We start from the raw sequence: 27099 nt of genomic DNA on the forward strand, positions 1-27099 counted from the left end.
GTAACGTGCTGTGACCTTTTTTTTATCAGATTCTAATTTATAATCCATTTTAATATGGTTTTTATAAACAATATTATTTATGGTCTGGGATCATCGTACTTTAAGCCAATTTGCATTATTGATTGATCTGCAATATTTATGACTGATATAAAACGTGCATCGACGACGTGATGCAAAAAATTAGTTTATAATATCTTGAGAAGAAAATCGATTATGAATTTATGTATCTTAAGCCTAAGGGCGTTAGTTTTCTTTTTGAGTAGTGATTGATAACCATTGAGTGAAATACTGAAAATATTGACAAGTTTTATTATTTTTGCATCATGAGGTAATGAGCTAGTTGCACGAACTTCCCGATATGTGTAAATAATCGATTATACAATAAATAATTATTTTTTATGTGATCTATCTGTCCAACAGTCTACTTGTTTATCTGTCCAAGTATTTGTCAGAAATATTCATTTCAGATCAAAATAGCTACAAAAATGTATTGCAGGTCCATGTAGAAAATAAATATATATTTATTTCATAATAAATTAGCCTAAAAACTTGTATAACATTTTTATAATTTTGTAATGGTATATTTTTCATTTACCTTTTTTATACCCAAAGGCTAATACTAGGGATGAAAGACGTTATATAAATGATTATGTATTTTTTGAGTGGCGCATCATTTATCTTTGTGGTTCAGCTGACGTCGAAAAAATGATTTCTATTGTAGATTAAAGAAAAGAATTTATAATGAAGCGCCTTGCTAACACGATCATGTATTTTTTGTATAAAATGATAATGCTAATGAAAATAATAAATGAACAATCTCTGTTGCTTGAAAAACATTTTTGTATAATTAAAAATGTATCACAAGCTTTTATTTTTAATATCAAATACTATAATTAATAGCTCAACTAATAAAACCACAAATAATAGTTAAAGGCATATATGGAATATTGCTTTAACTTTGTTAAGTTTAATTTCTCCCTAATTTTAATTTTGCATTCGAATGCTTGGTATGCACATATATTAAACATAAAATTATCTATTCATGATCTACCACATTAATCACTCTTTATTAATTTATTAATTAAAATAATTCTTCACATGCAAAATAATTGTGCGCGAAGATGCTTTAAAAAGCAATAAATTATATTGAGATGATGCTATTGAGATTAGATGATTAATATATGAGGAAACAATTTTACTCCGTGATAATAGTTTAAGCTCAACATTTATAGTTTTTGCACGCCTTGCTCATATGTAAGCGACGACACCGTACGGAAGAAAATATTTCTTGTAAAGAGGACGCGATTTGTCCAAGCGGAGAAAGAACAAATCGTTTCATCGACGCCAAGTACACGTTTTGCAAATTGTGTAATGTAATATAGTTTCCCGATTGAACACGACGTTGCCCATATAATTAATCATAGACAGATGCAAAATATTGTATTTAACTGTACATTTTATCGTAGAGCTGATGGGGTAATGCATTTGCTGCACCTATATGATATACTTGAAATAGCATTTCTACAAAAATAGATAGATAAAAGTGGAGGTGCATGGCATAGTGCCTAAAGGCAAATAGCTGGAACTTTTCGTACTGCAATTTTAAAATTTTTGATTTTATTTTTGAAAACGGAGTTCTTTTATAGGGAATATCGAAGCGTGTAATCGCCGCATAGTACTTTAACAGTTAAACTTCAATAATCTTGGTTCTGAACCCATAAAAATGTAAACAAAATTTATATTTATTATTAAAATCTCTTTACAATATTGGAAAATTTGATGTATATATCATCTAATGATCATTTTTACCGCCAAATTATTACCGTCAATTTGTTTATATTTTTTTATTGGATCTCCGAAACCGCTGTACCAGCCTACCCAAAAATTTAATCAGTTTTTCATAACTTCAAACAAGTGAATTGTTTTTTGAACCATTCAAATCGGACGCTGCGTTCACTCAACAACTAAATTGTCTTTATTGCGCTTTTTACCCCGTTTAATCGAAACGGATTGACCTGCTAAAAACTCATTTAAAAAAATTTAAATCGTAAAATTATAAGTGAAATCTTAAATGTAAAGACATGCAAAAAATTTTATTTTCATTACTCTAACTTACCATTACAGTAATGATTTCCAATCAAGACAATTTTTTTTATATAATCTTAGAACCAATTTAGGGAAACTTATTGCAGTAATTTATAATTGAAAGTTAATTATAATTTATTATGTAACATTAAAACAGTTGTTATTAATATAACAGTTAAAATGTTTGTTTTCAATATTGCGAATTATCCCGAATTATACCAGTTTAGGTGTATTATTTTATTGATTTTAAAATATACTCTAGCCCGTGGCTATAACAGAAACATATTATATTGTTGGGCGCCGATTAGCTCTTGTCTTCATCAACCAATTTCGTTAGATGTATAGTAATATCATAATAAATTCAAATTAAACACAATATTCTTCATGCAACATTTTATTTTCCCGTTCATTAATACTCTGAGATGCTATCGTCTATACGAAAATTACACAACTGCCCACGTTAAGTAACATTTCGGCTTTATATAACCTTTTATTTAGAAGAGGGGCTTTACTCCTTTTAGGATATGATAAACTAAATTTCATTTATATGTGTGAGTGCAAATTATGTGATTCCCCGATCGAAATTCATAGGAATTACTGAGTCGTATGCAGAGGATCACGAACGCATTAGGAAAAAGTTTATCGATCCTATTTTTGATTATAATACTTTTGTTACTCGATATGACTTAATACAATGTAACGATAGTTCTTGGGATGAATACAATGTTGAGAAACTGAGAATCGGATGTAATATATTAGTTATAGTTAAACCATTGGGTCGCAACAATATATCTAACACTTCTGCGGGTACACATGCGCTGCTGATCAGTCTCAATTTAACCACAATCTAAGTCTCAGTTATTCTAATCCAAGTCCCAATTATATTGAAAATTCTGTCTCTATCACATAAATATTTATTTTCGATAATTGTGTACGTTTGAAAGCATTTTTAATTATACTAATGACTCGCCCGTAGGTAAGCGGTTGAAAGCGACGGGACTTGTTTCAGAGGTCCTGGGTTCGATACCCGCTTCGAGCTGCCTGTTGTCAGGCAGCAGTGACAACGATTTTCACTTGGAAACATAGATAGCAATATGTTTTCAAGTGAAAATAGCCCTTGCCCTGCATTGCTGCACCAATAAAAAAGTCAGCCCTATTAGATTAATTCTAATAACAAATATCATCAAATATGGATGGATTAACCATTGGGTTATCATATAAAAAATACGAAGTGAGGAGAAGTTTCAGCCCAACAGCTTATAGGACGTAAGGTTCTGATTGCTGTTAATAAAAAATAAAAATAAAATTATACCAATATTATCACTGTCTGCAAATTGGCACAACAATATGCAATTAAAAATTATAAGCTTTTCAGTGTAAATTTTATCTCATTTTTTCTTATCAGGAAAAAGCTTTGTTGTTGTTTTTTTTTGTAACATTTTTTTTGCACGTATCAATTTTGTAAATAAGACATTATGAAGTCTCAGTTAACAAAAATAAATTACAGCAAAAAAAACACATAGGGGCCGTTCAAGTATTACGTAAGCTATAGGGGGGCGGGGGGTTTATTGATTTGCTTATTTTGCTTATTTTTAGTAAGAAATTTGCTTACTTTTGCTGACAAAGGGGAGGGGGAGTCAATAATTCTAATAAATCTGCTTACGTAATACTTGAACGATCCCATACTAGATCGAAATGATATTTTATATATTGGTTTGTTTCACGTGTTCATTTTAGTGTTTTCTATCATATGTTTTTTTCCATCCGCAGGGCACCAAACATGAGCCATGTACTGTCGTGTTTATGATTCTGTACTTCTTCTCGATGGCATCGTCCATATGGTGGGTGGTGCTGACCCTGACGTGGTTCTTAGCCGCCGGACTAAAGTGGGGCCACGAGGCGATCGAGGCTAACGCGCATTACTTTCATCTGGCCGCGTGGGCAGTACCCGCTGTCAAAACTATCTGCATACTTGCCCTCGGCAAAGTTGAAGGTCAGTGGAATGATTTTCATTATTTTCTTGTCTATTTTTTATCTGGTCTACGTGGTTAATTCGTGAAAATATTCGATGCCTTTCATGTGATTTTATTGCTACTTCAGTTCACGAATTTCAATCAACGCAAAATAGGGGATATCACTGGATAATCTCTAATATGGTCTTGCATATTTTTCTTCATAATTACTAAATGTTTTTGGTATTCTGCAAAACATTGTACTTGCATCTTGAGAAACCAAAATTACAAAATATGATGTCCATTGCAATTCTACATTTTTTAAATTCATGATTTTTAGTCAACAAAATTACTAAATGCCTCTCTAGGCAGTTTGTAAATACAGTAGAATCCGCTTAGTATGGCATCGAAAGGACGCAGAAATCTCGTCATACTAACCGGTCGTCATACAAAGCATACTGAAGAAAAACTTTTTAATATGTAAATATGTTATATGTTTCAGTAATTTAAAAGAAAAGCCTGTACATACATTTTAATTAAAAATAAAAATGACACATATTAAAATTTAATATAAAATAAAATTGTCATAGGGTAGGGCGGGGCACAAAGGTCCAATTTGACTTTCAGTAATTATACTGTCTAAACCCAATGAACGACCTTGCAACACAGAACACACATCAAACAAGCATCTATCGAACTATGTATTGAAAAAATTCACATAATTCCTAATTATATATATATATATATATATATATATATATATATTTATAAACAAATATTAATTTTTTTACTATTTTTTTTAATTTGGTATCTGATCCATTTTACGTCACATACGGAGTAAAGTGGAACAACCAGGGGGCAAACAGATGCAATTTCTTCTATTAAATTTTAAAGAGAGTTTACGCTACATTATTGAACCAATGCAAAATATTAATTCTGTCGGTATATTTGTTACAAAGATCATATAGTATATTACATTGATCTGCTATTGGTCAGAAATATTCATCAGACGAGCCGGAATAACAATTTATTTAATTTAATCTCTTGTAAAATTGCTTTTTTTAAAACTTAAATATTTTATTGCTTATACCTTTGCCAAAGTAAAGGTACAGCTGGTCCTTTTTATCCCACTCATGTGCTGCTTATCTTCTGATAGCAAAGTCATAGGAATAAAGGTGATGGCTGGTTATGAATTTATACATTTTTTGCCCTCTACTTTCAAATGTTTTTGTTAAAAAAAATCTAATTTTATTTGTTTTCGAGATATCCGTCGTGGACCATTAATAAAATTGGTCAAAACCCTACCCATGAACATACAAATATGATTTTATAATGTAAGTAATCAGTAATTTTTGATTGATTTCTTTACATAATTTTATTGTAAAAACAGTCCCTAGTGCTATTGTGCATAAAAGACATAGCAATTGCTTTCGTAGACTTGGCCACATCATGTAAAATCATGTCGGTCATTATAATTGGACATAATTTTTTGCAAAAATGGGTCATTATAAGCGACATGTCAATGTAAGCGATGTCAATATATCCGACTAGACAGCTGTTTTTTAAGGAATTTTATATGGAAACCAATCTTCCTAGTGCGATTACGTCATAATAAGCGGTTATCAATATGTCCGGCGTCATACTAATCGGGTTCTACTGTATAAGGAAATAAATCATGAAGTAGTATTTTAGAGATGAATCAACTCACAAAGAGATAAACAGGTGTATGTAAGATATTATTCCTGTGGTTTTCACATTACACAAAACCAGTGTAGAGTATTATATTTCGGTGTCGCTAAAATGCAAGTTAAAAGTTCAATGATCGGCAACGTTTTTGTTTAAGTCAAACATTCATTCCTAAAAGTCCTTTCCTATGCTCTGAAAAGAAAATTTAATTAAATGTGCTCGGTTGACGATTCGTTGCACATACGTCGCATGCATCGTGCGACGAATTCAGGCTATGATTAAACAAAAAATATGAATGATAATCGCGCAAACTGGTTCCTATATTGTATTTAGTGTCTGAGATGCAACGTAGAGGTTCTCAGATGGCGAGTACTCATGTATGTATTGTGATCCTGTATTCAGTATGTAATTATTAATTCACACATTCAAACGACTCAAAGCACACCATCTCACATCAAAGATACCGCGCTCAAAGGTTATAAAATCGTTCAACAAAATTGTTAACCGAAAATGTTATTTTTGGCATTTACTACTTGCATATATAGTTTTTTTCTTCAATACATATTTGTTTACTGAAATTAACAAATAATGAAATACATACGTATATTGCTTTTACCATAACGAATGCAAACACAAGTTATTTAATATATTCTTTTACTTTTGATCTTTAATGACTAATTAATTTGCTTTAATACATAAAGTCTATTGTTTATAGTTTATCTCAAACGGATGTCTTTAATTAAAAGTTTTGCGCTTAATTAATAGATTCTTCCCCGAAGGCATCGAGAATTATTTTTTTTTTTTTTATGAAACTATGTAATTTATGCTTCAGGCATATAGATTTCGTTTTCATGGATGAATAACTAAGAATAAAGTAACACATTATTTTTATTGGGCATTGGGCTAGATTATCTCGCTAATAAAAATCATAATTTAAATACTATTTTTTTGATAATCTATTCTCACGGAGAAAATTCCAAGAGATTAAAAGTATGGGTGTGTGATCATTTATAGACGTTGTTTTCTTTAAACGAGAAGTAGAAGAGGTATATTATTTTCGTGTAAACTGTAAATTTTCTTAAAAATGTATTTTGTGTTTCTGTATGTAGCTCATCTAAGCTAGTGTAACTACAACATTTGAATCATTTTTTATAACGGGTCATAATGTCATGTTTGCACCTTGTAGAGCTTTAGACAGTCTGCTGTATAGGATTACTCCTAATTATTAAGAGTCGCTTCGTAAATTCTAAACATAGATTGAATAGTATTTATTTCTATTGTGATTTATATTTAATTTAGGGGCTTCCTCGTAGGTAAGGGCGACTGCACCTGAATTATAGGTCCCAGGTTCGATCCCGCTTCCAGGAGTCTGATGTCAAGCATTAGTGACATCATATCAGTTTCACTTGGAAATATAAATAGCAATAGATAAGTTTTTGATATATTAGCTTACAATTTTTTTGTTACAACAGCTTACTGAATGAAACAAATCCATGCTCTAATTCATTAACTCTTCAGTTAATATTGAGAGTATTAGTATTAGTTCCTCGCGATATTTCCTCATTAGTAAAATTTCTCAAAAATTATGGTCCATCTTTGGCCGTTAATTATTAAAAGCTTTTTTTCGAACTCTGTTATTAACTGCGTGAGACTTTCCGTCTCGACAAGTACAGTGTCGACAAGGACACGAAACCCAACAACGTTGCTTCATTATATCACAGGTCTTGGCTCTAAACTTTTTATTTTTTTCTAAATTATATAATTATGATTCATTGCAAACTGTATTATATATATTACAGTACACAGGTGTAGCAAGCACGTTGACTCTTCGACACTTCAGGAATGACGTAGTTTAATCGGCGCTCTCATTTGTATTTGTTTTGTTTAGATACATGGCATAGCTATTCCTGTAACCAACGGTTTTATTCTTGAAAATTTCTTGGCACATGGTCGATTAGCTTTAATTTTTGACTGTAATTGTATTTTTAAATAATTTGATTAAAAAAATATGTTACTTTTTTTTAATTCGGGTTAAATGATCTTCCGACTACCTACCTTACCGAAGACGGGACAGGTTAACTGGTAGCTGACTGATTATGGTTAAGATAATACTTTAAAATCGACGTAAGTAAATCTCATAATTTCTATTTAATTGCTAGACAAAATTAAATATCATCATATGCTCATTTTAATATATTATAATGCACAAAATTAGTAGGTGAACTTGTCCTAATCAGTAACCATTCCTTTGAAAGGGACCTCTGTCAGGTTGCGCAAAAGGATGTTACATTTCCTATTGCTTGCTCTACATTATATATCATAAATTATATTTTTGAAAAATTCAGATTATTAAGTCAGATATATTGAAAAATATCGAATGATTAAGATATTGGCTTTTATGAACACCACGAAAAAGGTAAATATTACGGTTTGATTATTATAGCGATCGGAAGAAACAGGATTTTAAACCTGTTCGTTAACTATTGTACGAATGACTTTTTCGAAGTATGTTATATTTGTATGTTATAATATTATGGACAAAACGTTAATTTATAATCGAATTATAAGAATGTTATAGGACCTAGGTGAGATTTGAATTTTATTTGATTTTTGCAGAAAAATGAAAGTCATAGTAGAAATTTTCTAAGGATTAGTTTCTTACGATTTTTCCTAATTAGTAAAACTTTCTTGTAAATTTTTATAATAAAATATTCCAAAGGCATTTTAAACTTCAATTTGTAATACTGATTTCACAGATTTGTGAACTCAAATCAGATATACATTTTCTCCAACATTTATACTTCAATCTAAATACGTCATTAATACGAAGAAAGACTATAAGATTGCTGTCTTTAATCTAAACATTTTTTATTTTAGTTTGAAGGTAAAAGTAGTATGGTACGCCACAAAATTTGTTTTCTCGTAATTCCAGTTTTTTATATGAATAAACTCAATTTCTACTTCTCTACAAGTATGTATAAAGTTATCAACAGGTTTATTTTAATAACTAAAAAAATTCTATTTTAAAATTTGGCAAATGAAAGAGATCAAATGTGACTGAAATAAAAATGAGTTGATATGTAATAAAGGTATTTGTTTGTTAATATGATTTATGATTAAACTGTTGAACTAATATTTTTTATGTTGCCCTTCTTTTGAAATATTTGAGTTTCTCATGTTATGTGGGTGGCATGTTTACTTCTCATTGAGTAAACATGTATTACGTATTTGTTTACTGCATTTCAGTACTAAATCACGAAGAGAATGCGGGCGCGGAAGCTACATAAACAAGTGGCATTCAATTCTTTTGAAGATCTAAATTTAGTCCGTTATTACTTTTTTAACTTTGTACACGAACCTATTTGTGATACCATGCGGGCTTTAGAATAGTCTGTTTTGTACATAATTACAATGTATGGAAAAGGGGTAAAAATTCGTCTTTCACATCATTGGCCTGCATAATTCGAAAGCTTTCATAAACTATACAAGTAACGGCATTTTGCTGATTTTACTTATTATACACGTACACCCATGATTATAAATTACAAAGTTACACCCATGTAACTTACAAATTACAAAAATTACAAATTAATATTACATCCACACATACGTCCTATGAGCTGTTGGGCTGAATCTTCTCCTTACTTCCTATTTTTTAGATAACCCAATGGTCCATCCATATTTGCTGATTTTGTTATTAGAATTAATCTAATAGGGCTGACTTTTTATTGGTGCAGCAATGCCGGCATGGGCTATTTTCACTTGGAAACATATTGCTATCTATATTTCCAAGTAAAAATCGTTGTCACTGCTGCCTGACAAAAGGCTGCTCGAAATGGGTATCGAACCCGGGACCTCTGATTCAGGTCCACTCTTAACCGCTTACCTACGGGCGAGCCCAGATGTAATATTAATTTGTAATTTTTTTTACCTCATGAGGAATATCAAGCTTAAAAAAAGTAATAAATGCAGTATAACCATAATATAAATATATAAAATTCATTCATTAATAGAAGTTAACCATACTAACCGAAAAATGATCATAATTTCACCAAAGCTCTAGGTTACACTTAAAAGCTCATAATTTCCTGTGGGATATTTTTTTTAAATTTATTTAGGACTAATTTTATACAGGAACGGATTTAATTTAAGAAATATTTGAAATGACCATAGAAGTTGTTATGCAGTTAATATCATATTGATTTTATTCAAGTTCGATTAATGAGTTAATTATGATAAAACTGACGTAGCTGATTCATTTCATAGTCTAAGATAAGATTGAGGCTTGAAGCGCAAAGGATAATACATTAATTTTTTCTTTAGATTGTAATTACTGATAATTTCTCATCTTTAAATAATAGAATCAGTAGCAGATTCACTTCGGAAATACTTGGGTTGGTTTACGCTTCATTAAATCGAGCGCCTTCCATCAACTTAGATGTCGATATATGTAATTAAGTTATCGAAGTATGATTAAATAATCTCGATTAATACAGAGCCGCTTTACGTTTAATCCACCGCTCGGAAGGTAATTACAATACAAATGAAAACGGATGTATGCGACATGCTCTTCAAAGCTCCTGGTGCATCTGTAACAGAAGATTGAGACGGAAACCTATTGCCAATTTATGATTTTTTTATTTTTTAGCCTTTTGCACTAGCATTTAGCCACATATATTATTTTTATTTATATATCAGTTTTTTATATTTTTTTTTGCTTACTTCTAATTCTGTCGAACTTGATGCTGGGTTGTTCCATACTTGTTCCATATTTACATACTTTACAAACATATATTTTCATATACAAATTCGTCATTATAATTCATTATTTTTCGAGAAAGTGCCAGAAATCGAACCTGACTAAGCTATGCCTTCATTTAAATCTTAAATTGATTTATAATGTTGCAAACTGCATAAAATTGGTATGAGAAAGAAAGACTGTAGTTTGAGTTCAAAAAAGTATGAATGGGTCGAGTTCACTATGTATCTTGAAATATAAAATACGGAGCCAATATCTTTCACAATTCGCTTTGAGTACTCCTGAACTTATTTTATTTTTGTTAGGACTCTAACAAAATAATACATATCATATGCCTAAAAAAATTGTTGCCCTGCAGATATTACCTTAAGTTCTTTTACCGTTTTTAATTAAAGAAATATGTCATTATGCCTTGAGGATATCATTATTATAATCATTTAATTTTATAACCTAAATAATTATACAATTTAATTAAATTCTGAGTACAGTACTTAGTGTTTTTAAATTGCCTTATGTGCCATTTTAAGAAGCGATTTAAATGTGTATAAAAGATATTGAAATTGTCCCTTTGATGAAAACAGGTTTATTTTAAATGAAACGTTTTGGTATTTTTGCATTTTTGTTTTATATACAGACTCGTATATACAGTCAACCCTTCATTAACACGGTACTCTGGTTGACTCCAGTAACTAATATTAATTAAGTTTTATTATCGTCTTTTTTGTCTTTTACAGTATGTTTATATTCGTTAGCATTTTAAATCGTTAGTCTTTCAGAAAACAAATCTGCTTGAATATTTTTTGATGGAAAACAGAGTTTAGTTTAGTTTTCGATATTTTTTTTATATTTACATTATATGAATCGATTCAGTAAATTTATAATTTACACTGAAATAAATTCGGAGTTTCTGATAGCACGATTTCCCTCACCGCGTTAATAGAGGATGCATATATTTTATATATTTTCCATATAACTCTCAAAGATAATGTGATATCTAATATAGTTATTCTTCGTGATATCGAAAGATAATGGATTAGGGTAGAAGTGTGGTGCTTTATTTATATCTGCGCTTGTGTCATTATGGTGATTTTTCAACCTTATAGTCTTTTTATTTTTTCCAACATTTCTATAACAAAAGTACATAAAAAAGTACAAAATTCTGCAAGTACGCCTCGGAGGCGTGCAGATACGTTCTAGGGTTAAATCGAATGCCAATCGAATGATTTGGACATACAGGTATGATGGATGAGGTGCTCTATTGAACAGTAAAATTAAACTTTATTATTCGGGTATATTCCTTATATATTATTTTGTTAGGTGGAAATATGGTTTTTCAATTTGCTTAATCTGCAAACAAAACATTCTGCGAACTAAAAAAAAGCACTTAATACAAATTGTTTACACAGCCAGTGAGTACAATAACTCTGTGTACTGAGACTAAATGCTGTTTATGAGGCCTATAAGTGCTACAATTAAGTAGCAATTATGAAATCATGTTTCGTCTTGTTTTTAATAAATTAAAATTACTCTCATTTCATACACAACCGTGCGTGCTGATGCGGCATTAATATCACACTGTACAGAGCACGGATATAGTGTTTATGATCGATAATTAGAACTCGAGCATGACCGTTGGAATCTTTAAACGTTTTGCAGACTCCTGAAAGAAGGAATTATATAAGATCGATGATAGAGATCAAGAACGACGATTTATGGATATTAGTAGATAGTGAAAATATTAAATTTTCTGAACGACTTGTGCAAATACAGGCGCCGATATAGGGTATATACCAACGAAGGTATTTTAATGTGTATGAATGTACCAGTTACCATACCAAATGGATACCATTTCATATAAATATATCACTCACACAAATGTATATATACTTTTTCCAATGAGTTTTATTATGTATAATGTACGGGAGTTTGCATACCTTTTGATACTTTGAGGAGGTGAGAGGCTCTTTTTCAAGAACATCCACAGATTGGCATCTACTACAATGATAGTCAGCTTATTTTGAAGTTTTTTTTATTTTTGTAATTTTGAAACAGTATTTATAGTCAATATAAATGTCTATGATTTGGGATATTCCGCATTAGGTTTTAGTAAAGAAACCTTCAATATATATACCAGATACATGTGTATGTATTGATGCAGTTTAAATGAATCGATTCATTTATCTATTTATTCCGACGGATTATAAGAGCTTTTCCATCCTCGATGCAAAGCAGAATAATGAACATCCCAATACGTTCAAGTTTATAATTTATTACCGAGGGCGTAGGTTCAATGAAGTTTCGCATATGTCATGATCGCGAAACCAGATACATTTTGTTGATCGTATAAATACTGCCCTCAAGAAATAAATGGCTGATAGCGAAATCTTTCGATACATATCTTCTATCATCGTTGTAGGCAACCGACAATTAGTATGTCAAGCCCCTACTGTAATTATTGTAAAATTAATTCTGTCTACATTTCCGCATATTTATTATCAAAACTCTTCAGCGAGCCATGCTTTGATTGCGTAAATTAATTTAATGTAAATTAATCATTTCTGTAATTGATTAACGATATTTTCTAAATACTATTTTTACTTGATTTATATTCTATCTATCTTAATGCTTTTAATTATTTTTCTGACGCTATACAGTGGAATACAATCATGCCAGTATTGTCCAAAGGCTTGCAATCATAAAACATTTTGATGGTTTTTGCGATCATGTCAATTTAAAAGCGCATTTTCTGTACAACACAATGCAATTCTGCGTCACGTACATTTTTTTGCTTTAGTTACATTTTCTTTTGCCTTTTTTATTCAAGTAAGCTATTGAGATAAGTTTAAATTACCAAGGTTATAAAAATTTTTATGTATGGATATAAAAATATCACGATCTTTGGTATATTCATTTTATTTGGATTATTTATTAGAATTGGGTCCCTAATAACACTGCAAGATAAATCACAAAGTTTACGGTACAAAAATGCTCATATAATTCGCGTGTAGTTGAAATCATCAGTTTGCCCATTCTCATCTTAAAACCTAGAGAAGTTTACAGCATTAAAACTGATTATAATGCAACCTTCTAAGGTACTTTATAGGCACTTGAATAGACTTTTCTATAGGTTGTCGAAAGAAACCTAAACTTTTTTTCTTCGTCAAGATTGGAAGCACTACAGCAAAATCGTAATTGCGATTTTGCTCAAGCTCGCTATTAAAAATATCATGCGAAATAATCTCATGGTTATCAATTGGTAGCAATCTTTTGCACAATAGTGTAAGTTTTAATCTGATTATAAGATATGCAAGATTACCGAAGCATAAAATATTCACATGTTATAAAAAAATATTTATAGTTATTTTGTTAAATACGCTTTTGTTGGTCAGTTTATCACATTAGCTACTTATTTCATAAAATGCTAGTAAGTAGATTGACAATAATATTGAAGTGTATATGATTCAGATTTATAATTTTCCATTGTTCATTTTATTAAATAAGTTTATTAAAAATTTATTACTTTTGTGATTTTCTAAGTACTGCATGAAATGGACACTGGAAACGTGATCATCTCCAGGAGCGATCGTGCGTATACAACTGCCGTGCTTTGCCTATAATAATATTTAAAATGCCAGTAAAAAGTAAACGCAGAATATATGCAAATATTTAGCCATACTGTACGTGCATAATATAATATTGAATTTCATTGAAACGTCGCTGATCTCACCATTACTTCTTCATACTTAACAGTTTTCAGGAAATGAACAACGCATCTACATGTGCCAAAGATATAAAGCTTTGACATGCGTATAAATCTTTTTGGAAAAATAATAGCGAAATTGCACGGGTAGATAGACGTTTATTACTATATGCTTAGTCGTAAAGTAATGCTCAATAAAAATGTTTACATTTATCAGACCATGGGTTTCTAAGAATAGAGTAGAGATATATTTTTCCTTCAAAAATTAGCCAACATATATTTATTCACATAGAATAGATGGCAATAAAATTGGTGAACCATGCAAGTTTCCAAATATTTTAAATTTTTAATGTTACGTTAATTTGTGAATTCATTCTACAGATGATGATATGAAGCCTTATTTGAGCACCATGTTTTCCAGTCTATAAACGTAGACTAAATTTTGTGTTTCCTTGACTTCTATAGCGCTGTTTGATGAGTGCATTTCAAAAATGACATACGTTCTGGTAGAGTAATAAATACTTTTATGTGAATACCGCATAAACATGTGAGAATTATCTAAGAAATCCGCAAGATGCTAATGAAATATCATATATGATGCTCATCTTATTTTCATTCAACGCTCTGAAGTGCGGAAATTACTGGACGTAAAGCACTTACTTCTAGTATCTACATGAAATTATCAGTTTTTATAACTTGTTTTGCTTAGAATTGAAACATGAGAAGAAATTAAATTGCATTAATTATTTTACATCAGATTAGCTATTTCCATTATTAAGTACATTCTTGTGTTTCATATAAATCTTCAATAATAAAAATTTGTTTTGCTTTCATAAACACGTTCTTGTATTATTAATAGAATATAAAAAAATCTTATAAATTATTTCTTCAGAACGTAGTTTATTCAAAATCAAATATTAATTTATTTTTCTAACCTTTGGGTACTGCCTCTTGAAATACGAGTATAAAAGGTTTCGACTTCACTTGTTGCTCTTTTTACAGAAAATTGCTAATATATCGTATACTATTTGTCATGGTGGTCTGTGCTAAGGATATATTGTTAGTTCAGAAAAACTTCATGATATATTACATTATCTATTATAAATATTTTCTATATATTGTTAAAATATTTATATGTCAATATAAATTCTTAAAATGATGCTGCAAGTCGAACTTTAACTATTCGTTATTTGCATGCATATTATCTCAACCAATACATACCAATTTAATAAACCGTTTACGGTTTTGCTATGGTACTTATGAAGGTGCATCAATTTTTATCTTTTGTTAACCTTTAATCTCTTATTAAAGCTGTTTCAACAATTAATTGTACGTGATCGTGTACGTGAATCGATGTACTCTTATTGCTTCCTCTCAAGAATAAAGACCATGATATTTAACCTTTCTGAAGATCAAATGATCAAATACACTATGCCGTAGCCCATATAAATATCGAACACAAATAGCAATTTTAAATCATATCTTATATAGACTTGTTTAGTATATGGAATTACTGGAATTTGCAGCGCCAGTGTATGTGAGAGAGTCAGTAGTGGTTTCTACTGATTATGATTATTTAGAATCTGAACTTCCTGATATGTAAAACTAATTATTCTAGTAAGAAATTTAATGTTATACAATTTGGAAAAATGCTCGGAATAAATTGTGAGACACCTTTTGTTCTTATACTTTATTGCTGTTTTTATTCGAGCATTCGAGAAGCATGTGAACGTTACAGGTCTGGGTTTTGTATAATATATATATATATATATATATATATATATATATATATATATATATATATATATCAACAAAATCTTTCATTGTTTTATCTATTTCTTTTCCTATATCGTTTACATTTAGTTCTGGTCTCAACTAATAAAAAATTATATAATTTAAAAAACTTCTCAATTCTTCTTTTTCTGAAAGCTGTTTGAAAATCATTGATCAAATGCATTAATTATTTTGCAAGAAAACGCGAACTCCATGGGCCGTTCATATACTTTTATATATAACAGTACATATTAGACATGAGATAGATTGGTTAAGATTATGCAGGGAAATGTGGCAATTTTTTTATTTGGATTTCTTAGAAATCATATTATGGACACATACTTCTACATTTTTGGACATTTAATAATAAGACATTCAATTCATTTGTTTAGCAATAGCAAGTGAACTTACTTTTATTTTGAAAAAAGTTTTCTGAATATCAAGAACAAATAGATCAAATCAAGCACTACTCTATGATACGTTTATTTTTTTTTAAGATAGCAATAAAGATGCAATGAAATCTTATACATAAAGAAGAGGAAAGGAAAAAGTTAGAATAAAATAAAAAATAATAATTTAGAGTTCACTTCATTGAAAAAAGTCTAGTCTCTAGTGTTTATTACCTCTTAATATAATTTCTAGGTTTGTCTTTTATTCTCAAAGTAAAAGGCGACTTTTTAATTCAGGATTAAACGCTTTTCATTTGTATTGTTGTTTCTCCTGATCATCCGATTGTTCCTGCCTTTCCTGTCGTGTCGTATCACTCAGGATTCTACTCACGTTTTCTTATTCCAGAGTCGCATTTTATAAATAGATTTATGATGAAATATAAAATGATGAAGAAATACGTGTTATTTTAATAAATAGTAAAATAATAAAATAATGTAACTCGATATGATTAGAAATGGCTGTAATATAAAATCATAGACATAGTAATAAAATCTTACCACTAGTAAAATGTCATAATACTAAATTAAAAGCAAGTAAATAATTATTCTAATATTCCAGCATTTTTTAGTTTCTTGCGTATTGTATCTTGATTGCTATTAAGAAATTGTCACTTTGCTTTATAATCATCTTTTATCGATTTAAGTATTAATTAATAATTCTAATACCTAGTAGCTTAAGATTTTGAACAATTCCTTTATTTATTTTCATCACGTTTTTCGAATTGTGTTGTGTTTGCGTTGATTAGCCACACATCAGAACCGTGACTAATCCCTATATTTGTTCTACCTGTTCGTGATCATTTGTGTTTCCTTCTCATTGTACCTAGCCATGGGTCGTAGACTATTATATTGCTTAGCAAACATCACGGTAAATAAAAAAAATGAAGCATTCATAATATTACACAATTATGCGCAGAAATGTGTAATTTTAATGATTGCGTTCGCTGTATTAATTTTATCAGAAAAAAATATGATTACTTGGTAACAGATAATATACTTCCAATATCATTATTCCGGGAGTTGGTGTATACTGTATATATTATATTATATACAGTTATATATATTAATGTGTTTGTAATAAATTTCTCTATACAATTTATGATATGTGAAATTGAATGAAAGCATGCACCTGCTTTTTAATCGGTTTCAAATGTTTTATTTCGTACACATGTCCACATTTTTATTCAACCAACAAAAGGTTACCTAAATCTGTTCTGAATCGTTCGAAAGGCGTCTCAAGTCGGTATTGCAACAATAGTGGTCCCTACCTTTAGAATCTGCCGACTTGTCATTATTCTATGCGTTCCTCCGGATAATCTCATTTTCTGTTTGCGCAAATGTGTAAAAAGGAATGCGGTAGTAAGAGAATAAATGTTTACACTAGAACATTTTCTTGCGCCGATGCGTACATACTGTCCATTCTTTTTGAATGGATGAATGCCACAATGTGGATTAAGAAGCTTTTGTTTACCAAAGGGAGCACATATTTTCGCGCCAGGAACACCACAGTTTGCAGTTTTTTTTACCTTGCTGACATCTACACAAATGTAAAATTAATCTGGATATTTCCAATCCGGTTACCCAGTTAAATGCTGGAAATAGAACGGAAAGTAATCTGTGGTTATTTTTTGTGGCCTAATCTTTTCTAAAAAGTTGTACAATTGTTCAGCAAAAATGAATTAAATTGAAAAAAAGTAAAAATATAGATCAAATATGTTTACAATTTCTAGAAATAGCCTTGTCAGGCATTATTGCAGCAAATTAAAAAAAACTTTTCATTTTTTTTTCAAAAGCTGGAATTGGTCTATTATTGGTTTGCCTTTATAGACCTTATAATGTATGGACTGTTCAAGCGCAAAGATGTGTCAATATAGAAAGGATACGAGGACTAGCAGTTCATATATTATAAGGTGAATGGTTGCCTTCTAATAGCCATTAATACTATTAATCATTAATCATCAAAATTATGATTGCTGTTCAAAAACAAAAGAAGAAAAATTAAGGGGGTATTCTACTGTAGAATTTTGAAAAAATCGATTTTTTTTTTTCATATTTTTAAAGTTTAATTTTTCAAAAATATGTCATTAAAAGGATTTTTCAAAATTACTATTATTTCCTGAATTATAGCCTTTTTAGTGACGTGACCTCGGTTCGGGTCCGACCGACTGCAAAACTTTGAACGCGTTTTTCTCGGAACTACTTTTTTCGAGCTGGCGTTAAGGATATCTTGAGTTCTAATGAACCGATTTACTTCAAATTTGGAGAGGATCTTTTCTATATATTGCTTTATCGCGTGGACCTTGCCCAAAACTATAACTTTTCAATTAGTATTGTCAAAAAATTCGGAATTGTTTAAAAAACATGAAAAACAAAATTTTTTTTCTCAAGCTGCCGACAAGGATCATACGATAGCGGCATCTATAATAATTAAGAATCCATCTATTCTTTATGTTTCACATCACCAGGAGGGTTGGAATCATGCATGCCAGAACATTTTTCTTTTTTTTGAGCCCACCCTTTGACTGTTCATAACTTTGTGTATTTTAATTTTTCTTTTTTAATAATTTTTTTATGTGATAATAAAATATCAATAAACAAATGATAAAAAAATCGATAGTAAAAATATTATTTGTTTCCTTTATAAAGCGCCTCAAAAACCGGGCGAAATTCATGCCTTATTTATAATAAGGAAAATTTATAATAAGTTCTGTTTTTATAAGATCAATTAAAATGTTTCAAGAATATTTAGACAAAACACCGATCTGCTAGTGCTAAATAATTTAATATGCTTATTTATATGACAAACTATATTGGATTATAGTTAGCATCGGACAATAAAATGAACTCTTGCGGAAAATCGCGCATGTCTCTCCATTAAAACTCAAGCAATAGAAAAATACATTAACAGTTACATTCAGTTGCTTTTATGTATAAAGTTTAATTTTAATTTTAATCGCCTTCAATAGAATTCTAAGTGAATGAATAAATGAAAACTAAACTTTATAATCATATTTCAAAGATACTGTTCGTAAAAACATGATTAAGTTGGATGTATCGTGCACTAAACATGCGATTTGCTTTTTCAAGATAATTTATAATCATTTTACCAAGCTCTTTCATAGCTCTTTCATTTAACGAGCTAATTAATTTTTATCTGGTCAGTAAAGTTTTGATATGAGTACACGTTAATTCTAGACAGAAACTGTTCATTAATCGAACTTATGTGGGCGAACAACGTTAAACTGTCGGATAAGTTGGTTCCAGGCTGCGAATCTAACAAGTTCAACGGGGGTCTCGATAAGGTCAACTAATTACTTCAGCGATCATCCAAGTCATTTCGTAGTAACTACGTAAATGTTCTACAGTACTGAAATTACTTTAATCAAAGTTAATATATGCTTACGGGTTTTCAAAGGCATGTCGTTCACAATAGTTTGTAATTGAGGGATTTTTGTAATCATCTGGCTTTGTGCACTGATACATTATTAAACTATAAACATAGTTAAGTTAATGGGTAGTACTGCTCTAGACAGTATGATTCAGAGAAGAATAGTGTGAAATATTTTCCATTGCCATTTTATACCGTAGTACACTTTTAATTCGAATCATATTTTTCATTTATATTTTCAAGTGAAAATGGACGTCGCTGCTGCACGATGTCAGGCTGGGACCTTCGACCCCGTCCACACGTGGCAGCGCGTTAATAGTTGAGATAGAATTGCATAATAAAATAAAAATGATTACAGAAACACATCGACTTTATTGCATAATGTAAACGTTAACTAGAAAAGTGTTACTATTACAATTTCAATTTAATAAATTATATTTTCATTTAAAATTGGAAACTCTATTTAAATGAATAAATAGAACGAAAGAATTGTATAAATAGTATAAATCTATAGATATAAATATACGTGAAATATATTTATATTTCTAGAAAAAATTAAGTAAACATCATTGGCGAGACCTTGCACCATGTTTTGGTGCGAAATCCTGTGATCATTTTACACTTAAAGTTTAAATATAAATTATTTGAGGAGTTGCCAAAGACTATATTCATAAAAAAGATTGTGTGTATATTTACGATGGACTATAAATAAATATATTATTCATTTAAGATTTGCAGACAAGACAAAATTAAGTTATTGACAGTTTCTAAAGTAAATACAAAGTAAAGTGGAATTTTAGAAACGTTGTTTACCTACTACAAGATAGATAACTAATTATTGACTAAAATTTATTATCGGCAAAAAAATTACACGAATATGCTTTCGTTTTATGATAGTGTGTTCATATAATGTGCATACAACTTTTCTTTTTCTGTTAGCTAAGAACGATGCATTTTAAAAGAAACTACGAAGTACGACCAAATTTTAGCAAGTCAGCGCGTTGTAGAACATTTTGTCGTGAAGTTAGCCTTAAAATCGATTCCATCAAATCTCGCTAAATTGCAAACAGTATTTGTCGTAAACTTTTGGATGTAGACACCAAACCACCATTGATCTATGGTATGTACAAAGTTCGAGACTGGTTACATTCAGTAACTTAATGGATTATTATGATTCGTTTACAAAGATGAACGGGCGGACGGTCGAGACGAATATAGTTCATTGTAAAGGCGGATCTCCCTTGTATTGCGGCATATAAGCCTGCTATGAAGATCAAAAGAAACCGCACAAGTTACAGACGTTTATGTCTAATCTCTATTAATAACCCGCATATTAAGACCGCCGTTTCAAAAGATATAAAGACCATTTGGTATGAATTTGTAATGATGCAGAAACTCATCTCTTGTAGATTGAGTATTGAAATTTATTTTTCGCAGACATCGTACGTGTTCCCATTTGCTGAATTTATAAATCGACATTACTTTATATAAATTTATGGTTGCATTTAGTCTTGGCATACATTCTATAAGCAGTATGCTAAATAGTCACATTGAATTTTGATACAAGAAAAAAATATATTAAAAAATATTGTTTTAAGGAGTTTGAATTTGTCAGACATAAATAACTTACCTAAAAGATTAGATAGTTCTTTAATCTTACTACCCTTGGGCTCGCCCGTAGGTAAGCAGTTAAGAGCGACGGGACTTGTTTCAGAGGTCCCGGGTTCGATACCCACTTCGAGCAGCCTGTTGTCAGGCAGCAGTGACAACGATTTTCAGTTGGAAATATAGATAGCAATATGTTTCCAAGTGAAATAGCTTGGAATTATCCTTAAAATGATTACAAGTTCTTAAATTACTGCATTAGTAGTACACCTAAGTCTGTTTTTACACGGTAGATTGGTTCCAGAAGAAGCCGTGTAAAAAAAACGTGGAAAAAAAGACATTGATCATATACAAAAATGTGTGATTTATTCCTAATCTCTAAAACCTATTAAAATTAGTGAAAAACAAGAATTTTTAAGAACAAACAAGAATTCATGTTTATTTTATTAAATCAAAAATATAATGTTTATTTTCACAAGCATAGTAATTAATAATAAAATAGATTTGCACTCTAATCTTAAAAGTAATATAAATTCCCCTAAATTAGTGCTATTAACATTTGCTTTGACCAGGAAAAATTGTTTGTACGCGCTAAAGGGGAATTCACTTAAATCTTTAAGCTAGTCTTCGTAAACTATCGATACTATCGATGGTTTCAGACAGACAGAAATTAAATTTGACAAAAAAAATTTAAGTACATAAAATTTTAAATCGTGCTAAATGGAATAAAAGCGTGTAAAAAAGTTAAAAATATTCAATTTTCAAACCGTGTTATATCAAAACCGTGTAAAAACAGACTTAGGTGTATATTTATATGGCGATGTGACCATTACTATAGAGACAGGTTGTCGATTACAATGTCAGGTATACATTTATCAAGAAGAAAGGTTAATTTCTGCCATCGAGTAACTGACATATGTTACTTGGATTTTGCGCACCGCTGTGCTAATCCGACGTGGATTGCGGTTTGTTGCTAATAACCCAGCTGCGTAGTGCGAGCAAATAAGTTGCATACTTTCTTAATAATATTTCCTGGTTCATTAGGTTCTGCCAATTATTAGCCCTCATTAGTGTCACTACGGTGTTGACGACGATTAATCTGTCGGAAGGCAAAGCTTTTGGAATTTAACACTAGAAAGACGGACGCAGTCATTTTGACTGTTTTCCATTTTCAAGCATAAAAATAACTATGTATTTGAAGTCGCAGCTTCGTGAAATTTTGTGACTTTTTATACAACATACAAATGCGTAGATAAATCGTATTTTTTGCCTTATCTCACTTTTATTTTCAATATTATTACATGTTATGCCTGCATGGACGGAAAACAGTCATTTTGACTGTTATAGAAATTTTACATTACAAACGGCTTTGTTATTTTATTGCAAATTGTTATCTCGCGTGCATTCATCTCCAATAAGTGATAATGCATTTGTTATATAAAAATAACCGAATTTTGGTAAGTATTGACATTAGAATGGTCTTTTTCACGTAGTAACTTTCAGTATAACGCGTCGTTCAGTTGACTTTTTAGAACTTATAAATAAAATGTCGAAGAGAAGTGAATTATTGCAAAAGCTAACAAACATAAGTGAAGAGTGTTCCGACATAGAATCAAATGCAGAAAATTGCGCACAATCATCTGAAGATGAATCGGATTGTATTCCACGTGAATCATCTGATACTGAGGGTAGCGATGAAGGTGATCACTATTGATGAAAATGAAAGTGCCATCAATGTATGCAGGAGGGTGCTAAAAGGCTCAGAAACTGATGAAAGAATTCAAGAAACGGAAACAGCTGTCGATGGTACTGTATGGACAAAAATTGCCGAAGGTGGTACTCCAGGAAGGTCAGCATCTGATTGTGTTTTCAAGGGTGTGAAAGGGCCAACAAGCTATGCAAAAAGAATATTATTACAGGTGATCTTGTCAGTGCATTTTCGTTGATAATAGATAATTATATCATCAAACACATAAAACAGTGCACAGAAGAAGAAGGCTGTCGAATTTTGGGGTACGATTAGACAAATCGTTACCGGAAATACGTGCATTTATTGGAATTTTATATGCTCGTGGGGCCTATGAGGCAAAAAAATTGAAAATGACTTATTTATGGTCAGCAAAGAAGACATGGCAGATCAAAGGTAAAGAAAATATACCGTGAAATCCAGTTCCAATCCAATAGATGACCCCTGCAAATATTTTTCAATATTTTGGATTTGGCTGCGATAAATGCCTGGATTCTTTACAAGGAAGCTACAGGAATAAAAATCCAAAGAAAACAAATCCTTAGAGAACAGTTTTTGTTTGAATTGGCAGAACAGCTTTCCGCGGACTACACGACATCAACACAAAAAAAATCAAAGGAAAATGATGACCCACAGACATCTTGCAAATACCAATAGTAATAAAAGAAATTTTTGTAATAATAATAAAACTAATAACACGTGTCAAAGTTGCAACAAACATGTTTGCGGAAAATGTACTCATAAAAAGATATCAAATTATATTTGCATGAATTGTAAAAATAATGATTTTTTTTTTTAGATGAACTATTTTTTTAATTTTAGCACTCATAGATAATTTGTATAAATGTAAATAGTACATGAAATAATAAAAATTAATTTTAAACAAATTTCTAAACGCATTATTTATTTTTTTCACGGCGCAGTCATTTTGACTGTTTGCAGGCAATGTAGGTATACTCAATTCGTCCGTCTTTCTAGTGTTAATGAGTTGTGCAATTTATTTATCATCTTCATTTCTTAGGAGTACCAAATTATAACTGTTTGGTAAGTAGAATTATTTATTTTATTGTTTTTGAACAGCAATCAGAACTCAAGAATCTTGTAAGGTGTTGGGCCTTGAATAATTCTACGTCGGTTTTACAGATGGCAACCCAAACAGTTGTTTCATCAACGTATGATAAATTATATTATTACAATTTCTGTAATAAGGCGAATATTTATTAATTAATTTATTGATGCAGCAACACAGGATGATGGCTATTTTCGCTACTGCTTGACATCAGGCTTGTCGGAGCGGGATAGGACCGGGAACCTATGATTTTACGTCAGGTTCCTTTTGAGATCTGAGATCGGTATATGGTGGCTGGGAAACAGATCTAGAGAATATGGTAAATGGGGAAGCAATTTGGAGCCCAATTCATATTTTCCTTCTTTTTAATTTTTGTGACCAAAATTTAAAGTTGGCCATTCAATAGTTTTTAAGATATGCGAGGTTGATGGGTGGCTGGCTCCGCTCTCAATACTAGTATTGAAACAAATTGTACGTTTTCAAAAATGCATAGTTTGATTTTGATGAAACATGACATACATTGTTACTACACTTTACTGAAACCTTGACAAAAATTTAAAGTTGAATCGTTCAATAGTTTTTAAGATGCGAGGCGGATGGGTAGCCGGCTCCGCTCTCAGTACTAGTATTGAAACAGATTGTACGTTTTCAATAATGCATTGTTCGATTTTGATGAAACATGACATACATTGTTACTACACTTTCCTAAATCTTTGACAAAAATTCAAAGTTGAATCGTTTAATAGTTTTTAAGATATGCGAGGCTGATGGGTGGCTGGCTCCGCTCTCAATACTAGTATTAACACAGATTGCACGTTTTCAAAAATGCATAGTTCGATTTTGATGAAACATGACATACATTATTACTACACTTTACTAAATTTTTGTCAAAAATTTAAAGTTGTATCGTTCAATAGTTTTTAAGATATGCGAGGCTGATGGGTAGCCGGCTCCGCTCTCAATACTAGTATTGAAACAGATTGTACGTTTTCAAAAATGCATAATTCGATTTTGATGAAACTTGACACACATTGTTACTATACTTTACCAAGATTGTGACCAATATTTAAAGTTGGAACATTCAATAGTTTCTGAGATATGGTAGGTTGATGAGTGGCTGGCTCCGTGCTCAATACTAACATTTAAAGTTTAAATCATTTTAAAATATGCCGTGGACCCCCATTTTTATTTCGTGGACCCTCAAATCTTGATTTTTCTGTCGTGAACCCCTTGAAAGTTGCCATGGACCCTTGGGGGTCCATTTGGACCACTTTGGGAATCACTGATCTAGGCACTTATCCACGACTGAGCCCGCTGTTTAGAATAGTACATATTTTCCTGGTTCTGCATAAACTTTGGCTCTATTTCGAATTCAATACCATTACCTTAATAAGCTCGAAGTGATATAAAGCAGATTCTATATGAAAATGTTTCATAGTTGATTTCCTGTATACTTTGTTTAAATATTATCAGCCCAACAGCTAAATAATCCATGATCCTACCTATCTCATTTCAAATTACGATTTTCACTATTCTAGTATACGCACCCACAACTTTCCGGAAGACTTAGAGAACTATATAAATTTCTAAGATTCTTGTCAATAAATCTTATTTTAGAACCCTTTGCTTTTAGAAAACGCTTATACTCGGAATGCGGCCTATTAAAATGCAATTCGATTCTACTTATTTATGTTCAACAATAAAATTTCCTTCATCCAACGAACGTGTCACAACAGTGCCATCAATTACTTTAGACTAGAGAGACGTATGGGCGGCCCAGATAAATATAATTTACTGGAAATAATGCGTGGGACAGCAAAATGATACTCACCATTGTAGAAAATGTGTACAGGAATGCAATGATATTCATGTATAAGGTTGATGAATTCCCAAGCAATTTTTTGCTTAGGAATGCGGAGATCAAGAAGTTGAGATTCATGTTTTGATGACCAATAAGAAATATTCATATCAATTTATGAAATATAATGCAAAGCTTGTTGTTTGATTCTGAAGATCAAATTCAAATAATACGTAATAATGCTTTATTCCTTATTTGTAATAAAATAAACTTCTTCGTAAACCCTAGCACTAACAACATGCTGGAGTTAAAGTTGAAAGTACCCTCTTCAATTTAAATTGCATTTTCCTCATTCGTAAATACTTGAAAGATCTAAATGGAGTTTCATTACGTTTTCGAACTTTTGATAGTTGCACTGCACTTGCATGACTAGACTTTACTTTCAAACATTAATCCGGTTTATTAAAATTTAATTACAATTGCAAGAGGTCTTAGGAAATGAATTCAAATGTAATTGCTAAGCAGCTTGTGCTAGAACAGTACAAACAACGTTTTGTATTTATTATTATAGTTTACCATCTAGAGCAAACATTTATGTCGAAGGTGCTAAAATTTCTCTTATTGTTCAATAGGTAGAGGTGGTCTCTCTATCATCATATTTAGGCTCGAAAAATTCGGGCGCTTCCAAAGGGATTACAAACTCATTTAATTATGTTACTTGTAATTCAATTGCAATTTTTGATTATTGTTGAATTAAATGGAAAAAGATTTCTTTTCTTGTTGCATACTTACTCCTCGGAATAAATACGTTTCCATCGACTTTTCGTCGTCTACCCTAATTCATCCCCAGACAGTAATCACACATAACAAGGAACGCTCATTGTATACAAACTATACAAATCCATTTTCTTGCAACACATTGATAAAGATGTGGTTTTACATTACCAGTGTCGAGTTATTTATGTATCACTGTTTGTCCCTCTGTATTTTTATCTGAGACATAAAATGCTGAACATTTTTATTGGACACTTGGCCTCTTGGGTTCGCCGAGATGAATAAGATAGGTAGAAAAGCAGTTCTCGCCGTAC

At 30.9% G+C, this 27099-nt stretch overlaps 1 protein-coding gene across 2 annotated transcripts in view; it reads left to right on the plus strand.

Moving 5' to 3' along the window:
* LOC113372331 (frizzled) overlaps positions 1 to 27099 on the plus strand; it is a 192559-nt gene that overhangs the window by 2127 nt on the left and 163333 nt on the right. For both annotated transcript variants that reach the window (XM_026612656.1, XM_026612655.1), the window contains exon 2: positions 3856 to 4078. In XM_026612656.1, coding sequence (XP_026468441.1) covers positions 3856 to 4078 — 223 coding nt within the window. The remainder of the gene's footprint in view (positions 1 to 3855; positions 4079 to 27099) is intronic.

The sequence above is a fragment of the Ctenocephalides felis genome, unplaced genomic scaffold (genome assembly GCF_003426905.1).
Source record: "Ctenocephalides felis isolate EL2017-DRISC unplaced genomic scaffold, ASM342690v1 CF-g0.4_SCAFFOLD_01604, whole genome shotgun sequence".
Taxonomy (NCBI): Eukaryota; Metazoa; Arthropoda; class Insecta; order Siphonaptera; family Pulicidae; genus Ctenocephalides; species Ctenocephalides felis.